This window comes from Hippocampus bargibanti, linkage group LG09 (genome assembly GCF_051943395.1).
Source record: "Hippocampus bargibanti isolate YZ-2025 linkage group LG09, ASM5194339v1, whole genome shotgun sequence".
Lineage (NCBI taxonomy): Eukaryota > Metazoa > Chordata > Actinopteri > Syngnathiformes > Syngnathidae > Hippocampus > Hippocampus bargibanti.
This window is the reverse complement of record NC_142742.1, coordinates 19542501-19568034: the sequence shown is the minus strand read 5'-3', so window position 1 is coordinate 19568034 and position 25534 is coordinate 19542501. Positions and strand designations below refer to the sequence as shown.

Genomic DNA, 25534 nt, shown 5'->3' with positions numbered 1-25534 from the left:
AAAAAACTCAAATATGATGTATCTGCCTTCGGTGAAGTCTATGCTGGAAAAAAAAATATCATAAATTAATAAAAGAAAAACATTAAAATCACACAACATAACATTGATGGGAATCTTCTATAATTCTAATGACTTTTTGAAAACATTTTTTTATAAATAATTATCGTGGTCCAGGAGCCTGTTTATATTGCTGACCTTTTTTCAGCAATCCTGAACATTATATTTTCAGTCCGCCCTCTTCCCAATCGACTTCACACAATACTTTTTCCGCTGCATTTTTTTCTTCCGGCAATCTATCGTTGACTATATTTTTCCTCAAGTTGAAGATTTTTTTGGGATGATCAACAGAGCTCATGGGTCTGTTCACATTGGAAGCCCCTATGTGACAAACTGGTTGAACTATCCCTCCATCCATCATGTATGGTGGTTACATTTCCCCTCACCATGGCAAACAGCAGCAATTATAACAAATGGATGAGTTCAAACCATCTGTAAGACATTTGATTATCACTGTAGAGCTTTTGTCAAGGGAGGGAGAGAGCCCATAATATTTGATGTGAAATTGCACTAATGACAGCGCCTGAGAAGTGGCCATGCTCTAGGAAATATATCACTCAATGAGAAAGTGGAACCTCTGAGAGGCAGATGAAGACTTTTGCATGCAGCTCCGGGTGGCCTCTGTAAGGATCTCACACATGACTTGATTGGTGCTCCGAGTCATCAGCTCAGCCTCATGTTGTAGATGTTGAAACTAATGTAGCGTGAAGCAAGACAGATGTTTCTTCTGGTGTCTTTCCTCTTCTCCTTCCTACAGTCAATTATATTTTAGGACTTGAACAATTGTTGTTCGATGACATTATTGTTTATAGTTGTTGGATTTTTAAGTTTTAAGCTTTTTATTTTTCTTTATCGTACATCAACCACGTCTTTTTGAATAATATTCTGGGGTCATACAAAAGTGGTCTCTCCTGTTTGGTTCAACTGGACAACATATAACTGCAATTACTTTATGTCAAAGCTTTAACGTTTGTTTTTTTCACACACTAGCAATCAATGTAATTATTTGAGTGTGTTCAAGTCTTCTCTGCCTGCACCACGTATCGCATGGGTATTTTGGTGGCTTGGTAATGAAGTGCTGTCTATGCGAATGAAAATCTTTTTGAACATTTTTATAATTTAAATCATCGAACCCTTTCGCCTCATACAGAAGGAAGATAGGCCGAGCAATGGTTTATTTTCACAAGACAGAACTGTAACCAAAAAATCGAATCATTTTAGCCAGGGGTGTTAAATGTGCTGTAATTCTTCATTCTTGCAGCATTCTCAATTTCAGAAACCTTTTTTTATGAAGCAGACACCTGGGAAGTATTTGAAATTAGAAATTAAAATAGCGTAACTGCATAAAGTCTGTGTTACCACACAACAGTCCGGTGTAAGTCCAGGATAATCAAAATTCACAATTTTATTTTTGTTTGCCTAGGACACTGCACTGGACCCTGGAGAAGATGTGGCTCTTCTCTCTGTGAGCTTTGAAGATGCTGAGGCGACTCAAGTCTTACCCAAACTCTACCTTTCTCCAAGTATTGAACAGTAAGTACATCATTTGCAGCTATTGCCAATGTCCTCGTGTTCTGGCTTGCAGTAGTCAATTGCACTTCCGGTCATCAGTTCAGAGCAACGGTGAGTGTCATAAGGAAGAAAAGCAGCAGATCCAAGTGGGATGCAACTGATGGAATAAAGTGTCGGTATGTTTTATGACACGAGTGACTCGATGAAGGGACAGTCATGACGTACAAGACACAGAAGAAACAACAGGAATCAGGAACTGTAGGAGTAAACAGGTTGTATAGGATTAGAAGTCAGCTCAAAAGAATGGTGAGCCTAGTTTAGATGAGACAGAGTTAAAAAGAGTAGATTAAGATCATTTGGACAAATTCAGCGGTGGTGTGATGATTATATTTTTGGCAGTATGATGAGGATTGAGCTGCAAGGCAAGACAGCTTGAGGGAGTCCTAATAGAAAGTTGATACTGTTGATTCAGTGATAAAAGACATGAAGGCAGTTGAGATTTTTCTGTCTGTCTTTCTCACTGTTGCAAGATAAAGCATCCCAGGCACTTGGAATTACCTGGTTTTCTTCATAAAGTGGTCACGAAATGTGGCCATCATCTAAATCAAGGGTCTCAAAAGCCAGTCCTCGAGGGCCGCATTCCGGCTTGTATTTATCGCTCCCTGCTGCAACAAAACGCATTTTCAACACTTGTCACGTGAAAGCCTGGGACCTGCATTGAATAAACCAAAGAGCTGTAAAAGGCTCATGAGCTGTGGTTTGGCCACCCATGACCTAACGTTAAGCATTGTTGACTTGCATAAAGCTGAAAAGGGTTCAAAATGTGTCTCTAAATACCTGAATACCACTTTAAGAGACATTCTCAAACAATTGAGAAAGTTCAATGCTATTGCAACTCATTTTGGGCGAGGCCATCCTTCCGAGATGACCGCATAAGCACAGTCGTCCCAGTGCAAGAATGGTCAAAAGGTGAAGAGGGAAAAAAAAACAGTGACAGCTAACCGATTTTCAACTGAAATCTCTGGCATTTGAAACAGACTGAACAGACTGTACAACATGAACAGACACAACATAAAAATGGATGTTTACGGAAGACACCAAGGGAGCAGTCTCTGTCTCAACAAATATCTCTACACGGTTGCAGTTTGCAGAAGGGAACTTTTTTTACTACTGCTGATGCACAGATGAAGCAAAGTTGTCAGGAAAGAGGAAGGAACATGCAGCGCAACATGTAGGTTGTGCGCATGTATGTTGGGAGAGGCTGAGGAAATGGTCAGCCAAAGGTGACTGCACTGACTGTTGCTTTAGTATTGTAAAGCTTATTTTTTGGAGAGGAGTAGATGATGCTTGATTTTAATTGGGGACTGCATGCCAAATCATGGCGTAAGTCCCATCTCCTACTCCAGATTTGGCAGTCAGTTTTTCTCAACAAAGGCAAAGTGAGTGTTGATGATTTAAAGTTTTCCCATATGTTTTCAAACATATGGGTTATTCTAAAAAACAGAGAATTGACGTAAACAAAGTTCGTATCAACTGTGAGCTTAGTTAAGTTAAAATTAATTATTTTCTTCCATATGCTGTGAGGAGGGTTGAAATGGATGGAGAAAAAAAGGACATTTTGGATCATGTCATGTATTGGATCATTTTTCAGATTAGCAAAAGCAAAGAAAGAAAACAAATCAAACATTGTCCTCATTTGTTTTCTAAAACGCTTTTGTCCTTTGAATAAAACGGCACTTCACCAAGAAATGTAAAAAATAAATAAATAACACAACTTAAAGTACAACGAACACATGGCACCTTCTTTTCTGCATGAACCTCCATGAAAAAATATCATATATAACATTTAAAAACTAACCTCTCAACTCAACTGTATTTATAGAGCACTTTCAAACTGACAAGCTGCATAGCAAATGCTGTACATGGATAACTATCATATGCAGGCAATGAAGCACCTACGTCCATCTCGTTGAAAACTAAGAAAGCAAGCAAAGCAAACCTGGTGCCATGCTTGCTTTGCTATCATTTCACATTATCTGTGTTAACTGGGATATTCGTAATGGGTTTCCTCCACTCATCATTGTTTCTGGCACGACCTGCGCCAAATTTATTCTTTTGTGACTGTCACAGAGGAGACGTGTCTGCAGCATCGGGGAACTCATTTCCCATTTCGCTCCCACCAATTTGTGGCGAGAGGAACAGAGGATACCGGGTATAATTTCATCTGAAATGTTCGTCTTTTCCTCCTCATGAAGACACATTCGCCTCACTGCAGTGAGCTCATAATGGGATTTTATAACACGGCACACGTACATTCTGCACCTGTTTAGCTTTAGCTTTTAGCCTAATCACGCTCAACAGCTAAAGGTCTGCCTCAATATGTTGTTGAGCAGCCTTTGCCTTTCAACATGCGAGTTTCATGATGATGATGCAGGGGTTCAAGTTCCTCGACTCATCCGCTCACCATGATTACTGCTGAGCTCGGCTAGTTTGTGGGGATTGAACACACGCACATTCACAAATCAATTCATGGCGAATGCGCGCTCTGAACCGTGGCGAGTGATCCGTATGGATTGGGGATCAAAGATGATTCGTTGCACCACGACTGTCTTGTCTTGTATTGGTTGATCGAGTGTGTATGTATGTCTTAGTCCGTATGTGTTTGCTTTTGGGGTTTTGTGTTGTGAATGTGTCAGAATCAGAATCAGAATCATCTTTATTGCCAAGTGTGTAAAACGCACAAGGAATTTGTTTCCGGTAGAACAGGCTGCACATCAACACATTGCAAAGAGGCACTATACAGTTCTATTTGGGTTACTGTTTAGAGCAGGGGTCGGGAACCCTTTTGACTAAGAGAGCCATAAAAGTTTTTAGTATTTAGAAATGTTTTTCAGCGAGAGCCACATGCACGCGAGCGTTTGTATGTGCGCGCACACACGCACGCGCGCACACACACGCGCGCACGCGCGGCTACTTTTCAACAAAATATCAGAATGTATTATTTAAAATAACTTTGTGATAGTACTCACCGTTAACATGGATGGTTTTCCGTTCCTCGTGTTTGGTAAAAATCCAGGTAAACGATCAAAATGAAATTTAATTTGCCGGTCCAGAGGCGAAGTTACTGCTAGCTAGCCTGCACACGGCTCATAAGCTTCCACACTTGCTATCTGCAATCTACTTCTCGCAGAAGTATGTCGATGCTATCGATGGTATTGTTTCATTGCAAATTAGAATCACAACATTGTCTCTCCTCTAATGCTCCGGTGCATTCACGCTGAAGTGCACAAGTTGGGCTCATATAAAGGGGTGTTTACCTGTTTCAACATGACGGCCACTATCATTCAATCAACATGGCGCTTTCGGCCATTCTAGGTCAGTGTCATCCAATCAAAATTGCGCTTTCCGCCAACTGCAGCCCCAACGGGAAATGAACGATGAAAAAAACGACAATATGTATTATAATATGTAATATTTATCGGCGAGCCATATGCAATCATCAAAAGAGCCATATATGGCTCGCGAGCCATAGGTTCCCGACCCCTGGTTTAGAGAGTTAATGGCTTGGGGAAAGAAGCTGTTTAAATGTCTGCTGGATTTGGTGCGCATGGATCGGTAGCGCCTGCCTGATGGGAGTCGCTGGAAAAGGTGGTGGGCAGGGTGCGGAGGGTCCAGTACGATTTTCCATGCCCTTGTTTGGATTCTTGCAGTGTGCAAGTCCTCGAGAGTGGGTTGGGCGGTGCCAATGATTTTTTCCGGCATCCTAACTGTCGGATTTTGTCCATTTTTGTGGCGGCCCCGAACCAAACGGTGTCACGTCCACTCGAGGCATAACAGGACTCGAGGGACGACGGAAGGTGGTAAAGGTTGGATCCAAAATACACGGGAAGACAGAGTTTCCAACAAAGAGTCTTTACTGAGACACAAATGATTTGACAGAAAATAAGGCAAGGAAGAGGGCAATGACAAGACAGACCTGCATGCGTAGGGGTGACGGGGAAATTCCTGGAATACGCCGACAACGACCCCGCTCCAAGAAGCAGCGGAGGAGGAGACAGGAGGGGAGGGGCGCGCTCCTGACGAGGACGAGGATGTGACAGTGCCCCCCCCTCAACAGACGCCTCTTGGCGGCCCACCCGGTTTGGAGGGGTGAGCCAAATGGAATGCCCGGATGAGAGATGGGTCGAGGATCCAGGAACGGGGGACCCACTGACGTTCTTCTGGCCCATAGCCCTCCCAATCGACCAGGTACTGCACTCCCCTGCCCATGCGCCTTGAGTCCAGTATCTCCCGCACGGTGTAGACCGGGCCGTCGTCCAACATCCGGGGCGGAGGTGGGGGGGCAGGCGTGGGGGCTAGGGTGCTGGTCTCCACTGGCTTGAGGAGGGAAACATGGAAGACCGGATGGATCCGCATTGTGGGTGGCAGCCGGAGCCTCACCGAGACTGGGCTGAGGATGGCCTCGATGGGGAAGGGACCTGTGCGTAGCGCGGGGGGACGAACAGGCGATCCACCGGGTAGCCCCTGGGGATGGGGTTACCCCCCAGGGCTTCCTGGACTTTCCTCTCAACCTCCCACCGCAGGGCGCCCAGGATGTGTTGAGCCGGCAGGATGTTGGCGATGGTCTCCTCCTTCTCTGCCGGCTCGTGGATGCGAGATAGGGCGTCAGGCTTGGTGTTCTGCGACAGTAGGGGAGAGTGTTCTGGGCAGTAGGGGAGAGTAAAGTTAAACCGCGTGAGGAACAGTGCCCATCGGGCCTGCCGCGAGTTGAGTCTCTTGGCGGACCGGATGGCGGCCAGGTTCTTGTGGTTGGTATATACAGTGAAGGGGTGTTTGGATCCCTCAAGCCAGTGTCTCCACTCCTGTAGCGCCAGGATGACCACCAACAGTTCCCGGTTCCCTACATCATAATTCGCTCTGCGGGGCTGAGCCGGCGGGAGAATAAGGCGCATGGGTGAAGTTTCTGGTCGACCGGGGAGTGCTGAGACAAGACCGCCCCCACTCCGGACTCGGATGCGTCAACCTCGACTGTGAACGCGAGGTCCGGGTCAGGATGACGAAGGACGGGGGGTTGGAAAAGGCTTGCCGGAGGCGGTTGAACGTCTCCTCAGCGTCGGGTGACCACCTGAAGGGGACTTTGGTGGAAGTGAGGTTAGTGAGGGGGGGTGCCTTCTGACTATAACCGCGAATGAAACGGCGGTAGAAATTGGCAAACCCCAGAAACCGTTGGAGCTACTTGCGCGTCTTCGGGGTTGGCCACTCTACCACCGCCTTGGTTTTGGCAGGATCGGCCCAGATCTGCCCCTGCTCCACCACGAACCCCAGAAAAGACAGTGAGCGGACATGGAACTCGCACTTCTCTTCCTTCACGTAGAGCCGGTTTTGCAGGAGCCGCGCCAGGACCCGTCGGACGTGCTGCCGGTGTTGTTCTAGAGATTTAGAGAAAATGAGGATGTCATCTAAATAAACAAATACAAAAACGTTGATAAAGTCACTGAGCACATCATTAATGAGGTTCTGGAATACGGCGGGAGCGTTGGTGAGTCCGAACGGCATCACCAAGTATTCAAAATGCCCCAAGGGCGTTTTGAATGCTGTTTTCCACTCGTCCCCCTCTCTGATGCGAACCAGGTGGTAAGCACTTTGCAGATCTAGTTTAGAAAATATGGTCGCCGATTGGAGCAGCGCGAAGGCTGAATCCATGAGGGGAAGAGGGTACTTATTGCGAATGGTGATGTCGTTCAGACCCCTATAATCGACGCACGGACGCAGGGATCCGTCTTTCTTGTCAATATAGAAGAACCCTGCGCCGAGCGGGGAACGCGAGGGTCGGATGAGTGCCGCCGCGAGGGAAGAGTCTATGTATGTGCTCAGGGCTTCTTGTTCCGGTTGTGAAATATGGTATAGTCTGGAGTCCGGTAGCGGAGCCCCTGGCTGCATTTCGATGGCGCAGTGATACGGTCGGTGGGGTGGCAGGGATTGCGCATTGTCCTTGCTGAACGCCTCCCGCAGGTCATGGTAGCAATGTGGCACGCCCTCGAGACAGATCGCTTCGGGCGTGCCTCCACGGGAGGGGTCTCGCCCTGCCGTCGCCGAAGGAAGGCCCAGTACTAACGGCACGTTGCGTGAGAGCATGACTAGGAATTGGCGATGTTCGGTATGGTTACCCGCTAACCTGCGTTTTAGCGGTGCCGTGATGCGGGTAACCTTGGCCAGTAGTCGGCCATCAAGGTCGAGAATCTCCTTGGGGGTTAGGAGATCTATAAGTTCGCAGCCCAATGAATCGGCCAGCTGGGGATCGATGAAGCACCCATCGGCCCCCGAATCCACTAGCGCCCGTATAGTTTGGAAGCTGGAAGGGCCAATTAATTCGCCATCCAGCTCCAATCGCGTAACGGGTACCGTGTTAGTCGCCTCCAGAGGTCGCCGCGGTCACTGCTTAGACGGTGACTTACAGGAGCTGGAGGTCTTCGGCTGGGGGCCTTGGGTGCGACGAGCCCCGGGGTTGGTGCGATCGCTTCCCCCTCCCATCTGCATGGGTTTGGGGGACCCCTCCAGGCGCCGCGATCGCTCGCTGCCGCCGGGCCTGCTTCCGGGTTCGTTGGACCGCTGGTTGCTCTGCTCTCGCTGCCTTTCCCGAAGGCGATGATCCAAGCTGATGACAATGTCGATCATTTCGCTGAGGGTGGTGCCAACGTCCTTGAGAGCAGTGCTCAATCCGCGACGAAAAACTCCCCTCAGCGCTCGCTCGTTGTAACCAATGCCAGCGGCCTGGATGCGGAAGGCGACCGAGTATTCAGCGGCAGAACGGGAACCCTGGACACAGTCGTGGAGGAGCCCCTCTGTCTCGACTTCCGTCACTGGGTGGTGGAAGACCTGGCGCAGCTCGGCCACGAAGTCCGGGTACGAGGCACACAGTTCAGGCCGGGACTCCCGGACGGCCAGGACCCAGGTCTCTGCCTGACCCGTGAGCAGGCTGGTGACGAAGGCTACCTTAGCCTCATCGCTAACATAGGCGTGGGGTTGTTGGTCGAACACGAGCGAGCACTGCAATCAGAAACTGAGCGCAGCGCCTGGGTTCGCCTCCATAGCGTGAGGGGTGAGGTAGCTGTAGCTCGCGCCTACCCACAGGAGGGGAGGAAGGGGCCGTAAGGGTGGTGAGGCGTGTCTCTACCTCTTGTAAGCGTTGAGCCAGCGTGGACGCAGTTTGGCGGACCTCCGCGATAGCTTGGGCCAGCTGGCTCGACCGCTCCGTCTGAAGGGAAAGGGCGGCTATGAGTCTCCACCGGCGGGATCCATGGTTGGTCGGCGTAGTATGTCACGTCCACTCATGACGACAGGACTCGAGGGACGACGGAAGGTGGTAAAGGTTGGATCCGAAATACACGGGGAGACAGAGTTTCCAACAAAAAGTCTTTACTGAGACACAAATGATTTGACAGAAAATAAGGCAAGGACGAGGGCAATGACAAGACAGAACTGCATGCGTATGGGTGACGGGGAACTTCCTGGAATACGCAGACAACGACCGTACGGTAGGTGTGGCTTTTATAGCCAGAAGGCACAATTAAGGGAGTAGAGAACAGGTGCGTTAGCCGGGAGAGCCAGGAAGGGAGGGGCCCGCTCCAAGGAGCAGCGGAGGAGGAGACAGGAGGGGAGGGGCGCGCTCCTGACGAGGAGTGACAAACGGTGATGGAAGAACACAGGACGGATTTGATGACAGCCGTGTAGAAATGTTGGGCTCTGTTGGGCCTTTCTCAGGATGGAGTTGGTGTTGACTTGAATTGTTGAATTATGTTTTTGTCACACAAATGAGTGATTTGCGTTCCTTTGTGTGAGTGTGTGTGTGAGAGAGACAAAGAGAGAAAGAAGGAGAGATAACGTAAGAAAGTGAGGGACAGAGCTAGAGAGAGAGTGGGGGGGGCAGAGAGAGAGAGGGGGGCAGAGAGAGCGAGAGAGAGAGAGAGAGAGAGAGAGAGAGAGAGAGAGAGAGAGAGAGAGAGAGAGAGAGAGAGAGAGAGAGAGAGAGAGGTATGGGCCCACACTGACCTCCGGGGCTCAACGGTCTGGGGTTTCGTGCTTAGAATAATCTTGACCTGATGTTTATTTACAAGCACACGCCCCGTCGCACCAGGTTAGCAAACCTCTGCCCCTCCTCAGTTGCCAAACGCCTCCCCGCTCCCTCTCCTTGTGCAATGTCGGCTCCTCCGACAGTGTTTTGTCCTGCTCCAGTGTGTTTACCTTTTCATCTTATCAGATGCTATCCCCTTAATTTTCTTCCCATCGTTATTTGACAACCTAACTTATTTTCTAACGTTCATGTACAATAAAACTGGGATGAAATGCACATATTACGTGCATCGAAAAAGTGTACTGAATACTTTTCCTTACTTGTAACTATGAGACCAGGGGTCTCAAAATCTCATCAATGCCTCTAAAAGTATAATAATGGGCAGTTTTTGATTCCCACTGCCTCAAATTTAAATGTTTAAGGTAATTTTTTTTGGAAAAGCACTTTGTTTTTCAGAACAGTACTTTTTTTGTCAAATGAGGAACTTTACAATTAGCTTAAATGTTTTTGTAAATACCTTCTTTTCGTGTGTGTTTTGTATTGGTTCTACTTTATAGGTGGCTGGTTAGTATAGACACAATATAGCCTCATGGTTTAATTAAGTACATATTTTGGGTTTGCTGTGGCTGTGAGTGGTTCTGCTTTCAATATGCATTCTCCAAGCACTCGCAGCATACATTGTATGGATGTTACTTTTCTGCAGTTTTGCTCAAGCCTCTCCTCCTCTGCCAGCTACATGAGGAGATGAGACAGAAGGAGGCTAAAGGCAGTGTGGTGCCGCGTTTGAACTGAAGAGCTCTGGCGCTGAAGGGAAAAAAAAGAACGGTGGCTGATGGTGCTGAAGCGGAGGGGGTTGATAAATGAGGAAAGCAACAGTGCAAATGCAGAAGCTCCATAGTATCACTTGGAGCCAATCTCTCATTTGCCACCCTCCTCTTCCTCTTCAGTGTTCGGCTCTTTCTCTAAAGACATTTGCACATATGCATATCAAGGCCCTTTCTGAATATACCCGTGATGTGCTTTTGTGCACCTTTTTGTCAGCTGTGTGGGAGTGTGTTAATTCATGACCCGGGGCAGCTTCTCCACTGTTGTTTACAAAAAAATAAAAAATTAAAAGATTGCATGTATGCACGAGTTTGTTATGTGCGCATGATTACATTACTTGTTATTCATCATGGATGTTCCTAAATTTCACAAAGGAACGTGCGCTTAACCCACCTTTTACTGTACTTGCCTTATTGCAAATATGCAAATGTATGGCCCTGTTAGTTTCCCCACTTCCTTGCTGACCCTTTTTAGTCTTGGAGCATGCTCATTATCTCAACATGGGCTCTGCTGAAGAGGAAAATGTGTCTGTTTGCCGGGTTTTTTTTTGTGTGTGTGTTTTTTTTCTTTCTGGCAAGCTGTTGACAGACAGATATGGCAAGCATTTATCCAAGTTGCTGTAAATTTTAAATGATGAAGCTTGTTTAAGTAAATGCAACATCATGCGTATTGGGGCTGAATGCTCTTGAGTGTCCCAATTACGGTACAGTATTGGCTACATATATTTACATCCGTGTTGTCTGGGCATTCATCGTCCTTCTGTCTTTCCCTTTCCTGCTCATCTGTCTGCTTTCCTTTTTTTGCCTGATTTGTCTTTCCATTGCTAATTTTGTCTGCCGTCTTACCTTTCCACCCCACCCCCCGACCATCACTTTGCCTTTTTTTCTGCGTCTGCAGCCTGTTTCCTCTCTTGCCATCCTTCACCATTTTCTATCACTCCATTCCCCTCCACTGATCCCTCTGGCTGATCCTCAAAGGGAAACTGGTGAGTGAGTGGGACTTAAAAGCAAGAGAAGCGCTCTGCACTCCGCAGCAAGGTCGTCGCTCGACTGAAACACCAAAAGGAAAAAAAAACTATATATATATATATATATATTAATTAATTCCTCTTGAAAGGCAGCCATGGATTCCACCATCTTTATCTCTAAAATAGATACCCAAAGGTAAAAATGTGGGTGCCTGTTGGCGCACTTCAACAATATATTTTTTTTTAATAATGTTATCAACCATCCAGAAGGAATATACTCTGAAATGCCTGAGTTTCATAATAGCAGGCAGTAACAATTGAGTATTTTTTTATTTTTTTATTTTAGTATCTGACTATTTTTGAGATAAAGATGGTGGAATCCGTGGCTGCCCTTCAAGAGGAATTAATCTATAGAATCTCCCATCTAACAAAAACGTATTTTTTTTGTTTTTTTACACGGTAGGTTCGCCCTATTTGTAGCTAACAGCCCTTACTGTGTCTTGCTGGACTGGTAAAGCTTTACAAATACCTTTGCAAATGTTTACAGACCTAGATATAATATTAACAAACTCTTTATTTGCTCACAATGGAGAAATTCCCAATTTATATCAGTAAAGTTATGAAAAGAAGAAGAGCCAAAAGTGCAGTACTGGCTGTAAAGGTTGCACTTACACATGTAGATTATCGTCTCGTTTCTCATAAATTCTTGAATTACTCTGAATCGTGACATTTCTGGATTGACTAGGGCTCGAGGAAATGGAAGAAAATATTTTCCCAAAAAAATCCTTCCCCACAATACTGATAAGTCATTTGAGCAAGACAAATACTTATATAATGTACTTTGGAAATAAGTGGGAAGGCTTTTCTTAAATTTTTACTGTGACCCAGTTTAGAGATATGCGTATATCTTCTGTGATGTTAATGACAATAAATACCAGTGGAATAGTGCGTGTGTGTGTGTGTGAAAGAGGGGAAGACTATGTATAGGACGTGTAAAATGGAAAGGAAATGGATATTATGGTCTGGTCACCACAATTATTCCGTTTGGTGAATGAACAAAATTGAACAAAGTGCAACATACACGGCCAAAAATGTTTCGAAAGCCTTGCCAATAAAGTGCAAAAGAGATGAAAGCCCCATTGTAATTCTTTGAGGTGTCAAACACGGATAATACAATTTTGGTCCCAATGAAGCGTTGGTGTGGTCAAACGAACCGTCATTCAGACTCTGAAATGTACAGTCATGTCTTCACCTGAATGGCTTGTGTGGCTTATGCTGCAATGTGATCAGCTAGCACATCCATCTTTTCATGTTGACTTATTTGTTTACTTGATTGTACCATGCCCATCAGATGAGGTGAATACATCTCTCCTTCCCCCAGAAAACCTGCTGCATTGCATGAAAGAATCGAGTGGGCACCGTCTCTGCCCCCAAACCATATTCAGGAGCCCAGAAAACTCAACACAGAGAGACAGTTTTAGGCTGCGGTGCGCTAATGTTTGTGTATCTGCATTTGCCTTGAGGTGCCGGCTCGCATGTTTGTGTGTTTTGGATGCTGATGGATGTGTGTTTGTGTGTACGTGCCTGTGTGTGGATGAACCGTTTTCCATGTCCCTTCTTCAGGGTCTCTCGGGGTGTTTTGTTAGAATTGGGAAGTTTTTGCATTTCGATCAGATATATTTCAAGGTTTTGTAAACATCTTGACACAGTCTGAAAATTATCAGTCTGATAAATAAATGTAGTGCTAACCGCCAAACCCATATGACACTACTCCGCCCCAGTGCAGACACTTATTTCTCTCTGAAGCCACTCAAGTCACCCTGTCAATGTACCCTTCCCAGCCTCCTTAAAAATATATTTTTTCTTTTAGTGCGTTTTAGTCATGGCATTTCACATTGCACACACATATCGAGGTTACTCTTATTGCGTGCATAAGTGCGTGAATGCGTGCGTGCATGCGTGTGTGTTTGTGTGTGTGCGTGTGCGTGTGTGTGTGTGTGTGTGTGTGTGTGTGCGTGTGTGTGTGCGTGCGTGCGTGCGTACGTGCGTGCGTTTGTGTGTGTGTGTGTGTGTGTGTGTGTGTGTGTGTGTGTGTGTGTGTGTGTGTGTGTGCGTGTGTGTGTGTGTGTGTGTGTGTGTGTGTGTGTGTGTGTGTGTGTGTGTGTGTGTGTGTGTGTGTGTGTGTGTGAGGAAGACTGTGTATAGGACGTGTAAAATGGAAAGAAAAACAGAATCCATTGATGTGAGAATACTTTTCAGTCTGTATTCAATTAAATGCTAAACTGATTAAAACTCCAAAAGAGCAGGAACAGACTTATGTTTATGACTTTGTTACACCACATTTCGTTTTAACAACATTCAATAGTAATCGTTGAAGATTTGTAGGTGGATTTTTTTCCCCCATTCTTGCTTGTTGTACTGCTTAACTTTACAGGAGTCCCAGATGTCTGTTGTCATATTTTGCAGTCTATAATGTCTTACATATTTTGATTGTCAGATCACTATGGACTGCAGGAAGGCCAGTCAGTGACGAAAAACCCGCACCGTTGTGACGTGCAGAATGTGGATTGGCAGTGCCTTACTAAATTAAGCATGGGCGTTCATGAAACATTCTGACACCAATGGAATTGCCGTTTGTAAGTCCCTTTCTTATCATAAGACTGTATGCTAATGAATGAATTATGATAGTTCGCCCTGTGGGCTTTTTGTGGCACTTACGAAACATCCTTTTTTTCAACAAATATTACATTGGCTCACTTCCATTATATATTATATTAACATTCCTCCCATTCAAAAACAGGACTGGCATATTCATGCTGTGGAAAAGGCGCAACCGCACAGCACAGTCTCATCCTTAATTAATGTCGTGGCCAAAAATGCTGAAAAACAATCCGTATCCATTACACACGACGCACAACAACACCAAGTGCCAAAGAAAACACAAAACAAGACAAAAACAACAAAAAAAAGCAAGACCCATGAGAGCACTTGCTGACGGCTGCCTACTCGGGCGGCATCTTGGACTATGACAGCAATCACTGAAAACTTTAACTCTTGTGACAATAAAGTCTGAGGAAAAAGTTTCTTTTTGTCTACTGTACATCAAAAGTAAGTACATTTCGTACAACATTGTGGGCACAGAAATATTTAACCCTACAACCAGGACATGGATTTCCACTTGTTTTTATTTCCATACAGTGGCATATGGTATCCTCAGAGGCCACCACATTTTTCCCCTCCAGGAATGAAGAAGGCAATCTAGATGGAATTGTTGCTGCATGGAAACATCATGTGAATTTACTCCTTTGCTTTATATTTCACATTGGTTGAATCATGTCTGCACTCTGCAACGGATCTATTAACTGCTCTTACACTGTCACTGTATACAGACACACACACACACACACACACACACACACACACACACACACACACACACACACACACACACATACACAAAAATCGCTCTATAAACAAACAAGCTGAGTCTCGTCACCATCCACCTGAGTCACACAACATAATCTCTCTGGTTGATGAAGTCACAGGCAACCTTGTCACATTGAGCATGAGTGTGTTTATGTGTTTGTTTTCATATGTTTCTGCACACTGCTACTGTAAATATGTCATACAGTAAGCTGTGTTGCTTAGAGGGGTCATGCCAGGCTCCACGTTAGCATGACTCCATCCGACGCGGGTACGGGGGAGTGCCGTGCCACAAGTCAAGATGAATGGATGGATGTCATTAAATATGATTGAAAGCGACAGTGATTAGTGTTGTTTCTTCGCAGGAGAATAAATACATGCAAATTGATGTTAAGCCAATTTTTAGATTTTGATAGATATCTATTAACTGTTTGAATGACCAATATCTCATTACCTCTATTTGAAAAAAGGTTGTAAACCCTTTGACACAAATAACGGGCAGAAAAACAAAAAATATCACAGTGTATTTTATGTTCACTGGGTCTGCATTTCCATTTGAATGATGCAACGCTATTCTTAGAACTGTGGGTGGATAGATGGGCATTATTTAGATTTTCCCTTTCACAGGCTTGTCTTTTCACTGCTGTGAGCAATTTCCAATTGAATGTTGTTTGGTGTATGGTAAAATGCACATCCTAATGCTAATTATATGCACAAAGCCCACTGTAAATAAATAGCGGCTCTGAAATTCTCAGGAAGGGACAAGAAGCCGCCTTATACCAGCATGCGTGAATTTCTTTCGAAAAAGAACCCCAACCTGTCACTCGACTGAGTTGTAAACAGGTTAAACCGAATGGTGTGATGTGATGTCATGACAGAGCAGCAGATGAGGAACCAGCAGTTGGACAAAGAGTAGTATTCAGACCTGCATCAACTCTGAGAGCAATGAGTCTCTGCTGACCTTTTGCTGAACTCTATGACAACATGTTTCCCATAAAGATTTGGGTGATGACGCTAAGGTAAAACAGATGATTCTCTGCTCCACCCACCTTCTTATTCCCACAATCATACTTTATTTTTGATACGTTACAGTTCTCTGGAAATGTGGGTTGACCTCAGGTTTGCAGTCAATCATGATTAGGAGAAAGAATGTGGTTAAAGTGCTGTCTAACGAAGAATTGCTCATCCGGGGGAATTTGTGCGATCATGACTGTCCTCTGACTAGCGTTCACACAAATAGTATTGTTTTTATTTTACATTCCTCAAGGTATATGTGACATTTAGTGTAATGTCGCAGACTGTGACAGTTTATACATCCTTCTGTGGTTCTTCAACAACAACTGTCCACATTTGCTTTCAAATGACATCTCATTTTGAAATTGCCTGTGACCATGTATAATGAAGAATATGATGATAATAGAAAGCAGCAGCAGCAGCAACAGTAGAGGCAATAAAAGGCACTAAGCAGCTCTTTCAGACCTTTAACTCGTCCTCGGGGTATTCCATTTTTATTTTGCCCCAGATGAGAGAAAAAAATGAGGGAGACCAACCTCGGTTGGTTAGTCATTGGGGAACTGCAGCAGCAAAGTTCCTGAATAAATGAGCATGGTCTGATCACTAATGAAGCTGTATACTACAAGACAGATATGATGCCAATACAAAAAGAGTGAAGGAGAAGAAACGCAGAAGCCTTAGTTGAGTCTTTGATTATGGAGTGTTTGTCTCCAATGTTGAGCACCTTATCAGTGAAGATTACTTGTTGAAGGTTTTCTAATCCCGACATGTCTAATGACAGGCTATCTTCTTCTCCCCCCCCCCCCTCTAAACAGTGCTCTGGGTGGTGCCTCTGCACTTCATATCCCAGCATTCCCTAGTGGAGGATGCTTGATTGACTATGTCCCCCAGATCTGCCAGTTACTCACCAACAAGGTAAATATGCTTTTATTGTACACAAATCAATAACAATAATACTTATAGTGTTTGATTTTTATTTCTTTAGCAATTACCACTAGTGATCTAAATTTGCAAGTACTTTGTACAGGTGTCAGTATCAAGCTGACAACTCCCTCTTGCTGACTTTGGACTTAGGTCTTAATTCCATGCTGTTGCAAAATTAGCTTAAAGCAAAAGAAATAAAAAAAGGTCTTGGTCAGCTTCTGATTTCCAGAGTATGGGAGCAGAGTGGCTGAAAGCTCTGCATCCCATCGTGGTGAGGCGGGCAGAGGGCACATAGAGGTGAAGGGGGGATGAGGATCTGAGGGGCCGAGAGGGAACGGATGCTTTGAATGTAAATATAAATGACAATGTCATGAGTAGTGTAGCGCAATGACTAATAATCATTGGAAGGCTGGAGTCTTTTTTTTTTTCATAAATATTGGTCCCTGTGACTCAATTTATTATTCCAGGTCACAAATGGCTTTTCACCCCATACTTTAATATTGCAATCCACACAGAATGTGTGTCCAATCAAGATGACTTTTTGTCAAGCCTAGGTTTGTGTTGATGCGCGTTTGTGCATCCATGCACATTTTTCTGTCGTCTGCTCATGTGGGCGCTCTGGCCAAAATCCACAGGCCGTCTGAGCGCTCCTTGGTCTCCGTAGGTTGACAGGTGGGTCTGCCGTGTAGACTGAGTGGAATGCCACTGCCATTTCTCCCGAGGGAAGTCAACGTCCCTCACCACCCCCATGCCATGCATAAACACACACACACACACACACACACACACACACACACACACACACACACACACACACACACACACACACACACACACAATGAACATTGCATTAGCTGTATCCTTTGCATTTACCTGCATTCTTGGGTGAGGGAGTCCCTGAATGACCGAATCCCACCAATTCTTTAATTAAATTACCATTAAAACCAATCAAGAGCAGAATATTTTACCCTCATCTTGCCATGCAGCATGATTGCAAAATATCCAATGTTTTGTAACTTGGACGAACCCATCCATACCATACATAGTCTTTCTACTGTCTTCCCTAAACTGAGTATGAGCATATTCACTCAACATGACATTACCTTTACTCACGTTAATCAACTTCAATTATCATTGTTTTTGAAGAGAAGTTAGCAAACAGGTTTTGATGAAAACGGTTTTGTTTCCCCTATGTTTGCTTGTGTAATCTATACAATACCCAAATAGCTTCTGCGGGCATCTGTTATAAAAAAAAAAAACTGGAAACAGTCCCCACCCCTCTTTGTTTTCTGAAACTTGAAAACCTGCTTAGGAGGATTGACATCAGGCCAGACCCAAACTGTCATGAAACATATGACTTGGCCTTAGGGCTTTCCATGCATTGGTTCTTGCTTGTTTTGTTGCCCTCAGGAGGTCTCCTGCTAATAAAGATCGTGTCTTTGTTAGTTATTTGTATTTATTTTTTAACAGTGAATCCACAACCCCTGGCAAAATGTATTGAATCAATAGTGTCAAAAGATGTACATTCAGTTGTTTATTTTTGTAGGGTGGGAAAAACAATCACAGACATGAGACAATACTAAGTAATTTCAATTTTCTGTTTTTGTAAACAGAGCAAAAAATGTATTAAAAAAAACCTGAACCAACCTGTAAATCTCATTTCTAAAACTATCACCTGCGGCAAGTTAATCTTGTTCATCCGCAGGTAAATCGTACTGGTCAGCGCTACTGCAGTGATACCTCGGTTTATGAACAACAAGGCAGACAACAGAGAGAAAGTGACAAAATGAATAGAAAACAGTGACATTTGGACTCGTTTCAACTTTGATAGTTCAAAGGCAGAGTGTAGACTGCAAGGTTGAAATTCCCATCAATCAGGCTCCACAAATAACCCGCACAAGTACACTTGATGCAAAAAGCTAACAACCCAGCTAAACAGAAGACAATTGATGAGGAATAAGGTAAATTATCGCAGAGAAAGCACCTACAAGGGATCATTCCTCAAGATGGTGAAAGAAGAAGGCTATGTTCCTCATCAAGTGTTTAATGCCGATGAAACCGGCCACTCCATTGCATCAAGCCATCAACGAGCATCACAAAGGTAAATAAAACCACTTTATTATATAGTACAGTTTATTTCTTTAATTATAATACCATATCACATTTATTAAACATATAAAATAAGGTATATTTTCTGTAGTTTTAAGGCTTACAGAATTAAAAAGTAGAAAATTATGTTTTATGGGGGCATGGGAACGGATTGTTCTCATTTTAATGGTTTTCTATGGGAAATTACTTTTTGGGATACACACTTTTCACCTTACACACTCTGACTGGGAACCAATTAAGTTTGTAAGCCAAGGTATAACTGTATAATAAAACTTCTCAAAGAAGCTCCCTGGCAAATGTTGGATGTTCATAGTCTGTATCAAAAATTGCACAGCAGAATAAATGGGAGGAAAATTGAGTCAACATCAATTCACGGAACTGTCAGAAACTCACTAAAGGAAATTGCATTCACATTCAGTAAAAGCAAAAGCTGTCATTTATACTGAAAGAGAAAAATAAAAGGTTACAATAATAATTTGGGATTTGAACTGACTGGATGATTGTTTAACTTGACTTTGATGATGTTACAATGAGATCAGAATCATCCTGATTGGCCACATATGTAAAATACACACGTATTTTTTTTCGAGTAGTACAGGCTACACTAATATGATCAGTAAGGTGAGCAAGGACATGACAAATAAGTTTCGAAAGACTTTACATACGTCACTCCTCACTTTACATTCAGAAATTACATGTATTGTCTGTTGTCAATTGTATGTCTTTTTTAATTTCATCTGTGCTGTATGTCATGCATATTAGCATGTTTGACAATAAAGCTGACTTTGACTTTGACTTTCCGTCATATAAAGGTACCGTTCTGCCGTAGTCCCACCAAGTGGCAGCTAGGAGACAGTGTGCAAAGTTCGAGCAGAGATAAAGTGATCGGTAGTTGAGCACGATACTACGAAGGTGCTGTTGGTGCAGATCATTGTTGCACCATTTTAAAAGTGAACAGTAGCAGTCATTCTCGTAGAACTTTAGTTGTGCAATTATATAGGAAGTCCTGGTTTTAAAGCATCTGCTGCTGTGCAATGCACACCATTGACAATTATTCAAGTCTTGTATCTACAAAGCTACAATGATCTTTGCAGTAATACTGTTCCACAGGGTTGTGCAAAAATAGTGAGCCACGATAAATTTGGGTCTCTGTTCAGCCCACCTGTCTTATTGCCACACAATTAAAATAGTACATCAGTTTGTTAACTTTCATACTGTTAAAGTCCTTCTCCTTACTTCCTGCTTGCCTGCCAGCTGACGGTTGTAAAAGCCCAAATGTGTTTGTTGCATGACAGCTGACATAAAATTCATTCCAAAGGTTGAGTGAGTTTCAAATCCTTTAATAATAATAATAATGCATTACATTTTAAGCACCTTTCAAAGCTCTCAAGGACACGCTGCAGTCACAGACAAGCATAGATGCAATAATAAATAAAATACAATTATAAATAGAATACAATAAATAAAATACAATTATAAATAGAAGCAAGAGAGAGCGCAAGCGCAAGAGAATGCAGTTTTAAATAGGTGGGTTTTGAGATGGGATTTGAAGGTGGGAAGGGAATCGATGTTACGAATGTTGGGAGGATCTGGTCGGCAGCTAATCGCAGGGCAGATAAGGACAAACGGCCATTCACAACAAAAATCAAGAACAATTTAAAGTGCTCAATCAGTCTGCCATGCATGATTTTGTGGGAGAAAAACAGTGAACCCAGGAAAACCCACGCTGACACGAGGAGAACTTGCAAACTCCCAATTTATGTATTTATTTATTTATTTTTTTGGTTTGTTTTTGACAGGGGCGTCTTCATCACACACTAGGTGGCTGGTGTTATTTCGACACACAAATGCACACCAACGTGCAAGCACAAGCGGACCCATAAGCAAACATAATACACTCAAAGTACAAACAGCGTTTAGATCCAGTCATGGGTGTGAGCGGACGAGAATACCTCCAGACCCACATCACCTGTGTTGCATCATTCAATGCTCAAGGAACTATTCACAATGAAGTGGAGTTGGGAATTTTTCTTTTTTTTTTCTTCCGCTTTTTTTTTTTGAGGAGGTGGATCTGAGTGTGAAAGTTAGTCATTGTCACTTCCCTGAAAGCAGTCATACACACATGCAGTGGATATAAAAAGTTGAGACATCTCGATGGCCATGTTCTTGTGATATTTAAAACATAAGACAATAATAAATTATTTCAGCATTATTTCCAGCATTAGCGTGACCTAAAATCTATGTCTTGTTACGGATAGTCCAAAATAAAAGTTGAATTTGGATGAAAACATGCCAAAATGACTCAGTACAGTACTTTTGGGGCAAACGAGGCTGCCGTAGCCAAAAGAACATCTGGTAGTGTAAACATAGCCTTTTACTATTCCTCTCAGGGTGTTAAATCCAGTGGAATGGGCTACTGTGCCGAGCTAAATTACTCCCTGAAGACAAAGAATTAGAGTGCTTGATTTCTTGGACTGATCTAACTTGCTTATATTAGCCTCGAATAATGCCGTGACCCCCCAAGTCTGTCAAAAAAATTGAACTGGCCTCTTTAGAATTAAAGGTAGCAATTGTCTTTGAACTATTACGTCTAATTATCTTTTTATTGTTTTGCTGGTGGCAAAAGCCTAATGGAAAAAGGATATCAGCACATGCATCCACTGAAAGGAGACTGTGGTAAAGTTTGCAAGTTAAATGGTCTTTAAGAGCAATGTTTTTTTTTTTACCATTTTGTATTTGTCACACCTATTCACACTCATTCACAGCCCTTTCTAAACTTACTTTTAAAAATTCCTCAATTAAAAAACCTGGTTAGAGAAAAAAACTTTTGATTTGAAGCACAGTCTCCTTCATGGTTGGCTGGCTGACTCTTGGCATTCTCACCTGTGCAGTTGCCAACCATGTCATGAGCTAGTCTTCTTTCAAATTATTCACGTGACAAGTCGAATTTGTCAGCGACTTTACACACGACACTAAAAACACATTGTGACACACACACTAAAAAACATTGGGTTTGATTTAAGTCACCAACATTTCTTGTGTTTTTTTGGACATGGCATGAAAATCTAGGAGAAAATGGATGTAAATGGACAAAAAATATGAAATTTCAAAGACAATGAAACCCTTACATGTTGAAATTAAACTGGCCAAGTTTTAAATTTAACATCCTCTTTCACTACCAGGTGTTAAAAGGAAGACTTGTGAAGGTGTGTGCAACTGGTACAATCTTGACCTCTGTTAATGTTTCTCTCAGCCAGAGCTTTGTTGACATTCTGGGCAGGTTCACTCCAAATGCTTCTCGGCGCCTATTTTTCTTAGATTGACATGGTGGCCAAAATGCCGCTGAACAAGAGTTTTTCATCACTCTTTACTGTCACTTCCAAGTGTAACACTGTTAAACCACTTATGAAAATGTGCTACCTGCCCTTTAAATGGCGAACATTTTTGCCAAAATACAATACACTTGTCTACAACATGTCCTTCAATATCCTGAACTGCCTGTCAGCGCTGAATGTGAACGTTCTCATGAAAATTAAATGTGCACTGTGATGTACTGGGTATCAGTTTGGGGGGTACCCAGCCTCTCGGATAGACCATAGCCCGCCTGCAATCCTCCTGAGGAGAATGGTGGTGTTATTTAAAAAAAAACAGACATCTTTTTGTGTTAGTGTCATGATCTGGTTGGCGACCAACGGGGGGCGCTGTTGGCCCCGCCTACACCTGCACAGGTGCTGGTCATCCCGATCAGATTGGCGACCAGCGGGTAGCGACGTCAGCCCTGCCTGCAGCCTCGCAGGTGCTAGTCGTTTAATCATTGACACTTAAAAGGACACCAGGCACGACCATCCGGTGCCGGTTCATTGTTTGTTTTCAGATCATTTTGATGTTTTACATTTTGTTCCTGCTGACCTTTATTTTAATACAATTTGTCAAACAACCTCCTGCTCCCTCCTGCCTGCTTTTTGGGATCCGCACCCGCCATCACCACCTCGCAAAACGTGACAGAATGAACCGGCCCACCATCGGATCTCGCAGGTACATCGGACCCGTCTCATTTCCACCCTGTGCCTGGCAGTGCTACGTCCACGTTAGCGCAAGCCTCGTCGAGTTTGAATTGTGTCACTCGACGAGCCGCAACGTCCACGTAAACGTCCGGCCGAGACCTCCTTCCAGGTGGCCGTCCAGGGTGACACTGGGTGACTGGCATTGCACGCCCACGTCCAGCCACGCTGTCGTCGTGCATGACGAATTGAGTCTCATCCACGACGAGCCGTGCAACGTCCGCGTCAACGTCAGTCCGAGACCCCACTCACCGCTGGATCCCGGAGTGGCTCTGGACTGGTCTCGTTCCCCCGGAGCCGGGCAGTTCACGCCCACGTCGGCGTCCGGCCGAGACCTGGTCCCATACGGCCGTACGGGGTGCCATTCTGCGCCTGGCAGTTCGACGTCCACGCAGAGCCATGCGCCGTCGCGTGAACGTGCGAGAGGGATCGCACTCACGCCCACGACGATCCGTGCCGCGTCTTCGTCCACCCCAGGCCGAGTCCCGTTCCCATCAGGCCGCCGCCCGTCGTATGCTGGAGAGGCAGCGGTTGCCCTCTCCACCGACCGTTCCCTGGCGAGTGGACCTTTTGGGAGATTGTTGGGACTTCTGGAAGCAGCCCCTTGAAGGGGGGGTACTGTCATGATCTGGTTGGCGACCAACGGGGGGCGCTGTCGGCCCCGCCTACACCTGCACAGGTGCTGGTCGTTTAATCATTGACACTTAAAAGGACACCCGGCACGACCATCCGGTGCCGGTTCATTGTTTGTTTGCTGCTTGTTTGCTGCATGCATTGTGTATGTGTTTGTTTAACCTTGGCGGACTTTTACTTTTGGTCTTCTTTTGATACTTTGTATTTTTTCCATTCAGATGATTTTGATGTTTTACATTTTGTTCCTGCTGACCTTTATTTTAATACAATTTGTCAAACAACCTCCTGCTCCCTTCTGCCTGCTTTTTGGGATCCGCACCCGCCATCACCACCTCGCAAAACGTGACAGTTAGCAGGTTTATTAAATTTGCATTTGGGAATTGCAGCAATTTATTTTATTGTCTCGGAACATTTTCAGTGTGGCAATTTCAAATAACCCTCAGCGCTCCCCCCCAAGAAAGCACAAAAATCCACAAATCGAAAAAAAAATCTATTTGAACAGGTACATATTCAAACACTTTCATGACTGCACTTTGAAGTGTTTGTCATCGCTCAGTTGAGACTACAGTGAGACCTCAACTTACGAACTTAATTGGTTCCCAGACAGAGTGTGTAAGGCGAAAAGTGTGTATCTAAAAAAAAAAATCCCATAGGAAACCATTAAAATGGGAATAATCCATTCCCGGGTTTCCATAAAATTTACTTTTCAACTAAATAAGCCTTAAAACTACACATAACATACATTATTCTATGTATAATAAATGTGCTATTAAGTCACTTTATTTACATTTGTGATGGTCATTTATGGCTTGATGGAATGGCGTTGGAGGTCGAAGGTCAAAGGGAATTGCTGTTTGGAAAGAGAGGCGCATTACATGAGGACTGTAATTAAAGAAATAAACTGTGCTGTAAAATAAAGTTGGATTTACCTTTTTGATGGTCGTTGATGGCTTATGGAAGGAGAGTCACCTTCCATAAGGACTGTTGGTAACTTAACCAGGCACCAGGCTGTTCGGTCGTGTGCTTCCGCCGAAGATCACTCCGCCAGCCGTGGTGGGTGTGTATTATGAAAATAGTGCTTATTATAAGGTTTAATTTTCATAAATTTGACGTTTGTAAGACGAAAAGTTTGTAAGATAAGGTGTTTGTAAGTTGAGGTCTCACTGTATTTGCAAATATTGAACAAAAGTCACCCCTTAATATGACAAGCACCATAAATGATATGACATGATATCCGCAAGCATCCTGTAATTGTCATCATACCAACTGGCTGCATCTTTGACGTCAGTCACAGTTAACACAAACATGAGGGTTTTCACACCAAAATTTTTATTCCAGTTTATCTCCAAGGCTGCCCCTGTAGAGCGTTCACATATTGAGTGATACCTCAGCTCACAAACTTAATTGGTACCCAGAAAATGTGTGTGAGGCGAGAAGTTCATCTGCAGAACATTTATTTCCCATAAGAAAAAATGAAAATGAGAGTAATCCGTTCCCAGGTCCCCATAAAACAATTTTCTACCAAATAAGCCTTAAACTACACAAAATATACCTTATTTCATGTATAATAAATGTGCTACTGTATTGTAATTAAAGAAATAAACTCTACTGTGTACTACAGTTGTTTTATTTGCCTTTGTAATGGTCTTTGATGTAGTTGCCTCTTGATGATATCCAAGTGAAGTTGCCGTGCTTTATTGCCGATAATATCCTCATTCACACGGTCCCTTGCTAGCTGCTTTTTGTTAATCCAAATCAACAGAAGTTTTTCAACCTCTTCTATTGCCTGAGACCGTTGCTTAGACAACATAGAAACACTCTTAGCCACACGTAGCAATGATCGACTTTGCATACTGGTACTGGTACGCGAAGCCAGACAAACGCACACCTCGTTTGTGTTTTTCAATGATCTCCTTCTGCTCGACTGTAATTTTCTTT

General features: G+C 43.9%; 1 protein-coding gene across 2 annotated transcripts in view; it reads left to right on the top strand.

Moving 5' to 3' along the window:
• babam2 (BRISC and BRCA1 A complex member 2) overlaps nucleotides 1-25534 on the top strand; it is a 109033-nt gene that overhangs the window by 78301 nt on the left and 5198 nt on the right. For both annotated transcript variants that reach the window (XM_089005078.1, XM_089005079.1), the window contains exons 7-8: nucleotides 1481-1590; nucleotides 16685-16784. In XM_089005078.1, coding sequence (XP_088861204.1) covers nucleotides 1481-1590; nucleotides 16685-16784 — 210 coding nt within the window. The remainder of the gene's footprint in view (nucleotides 1-1480; nucleotides 1591-16684; nucleotides 16785-25534) is intronic.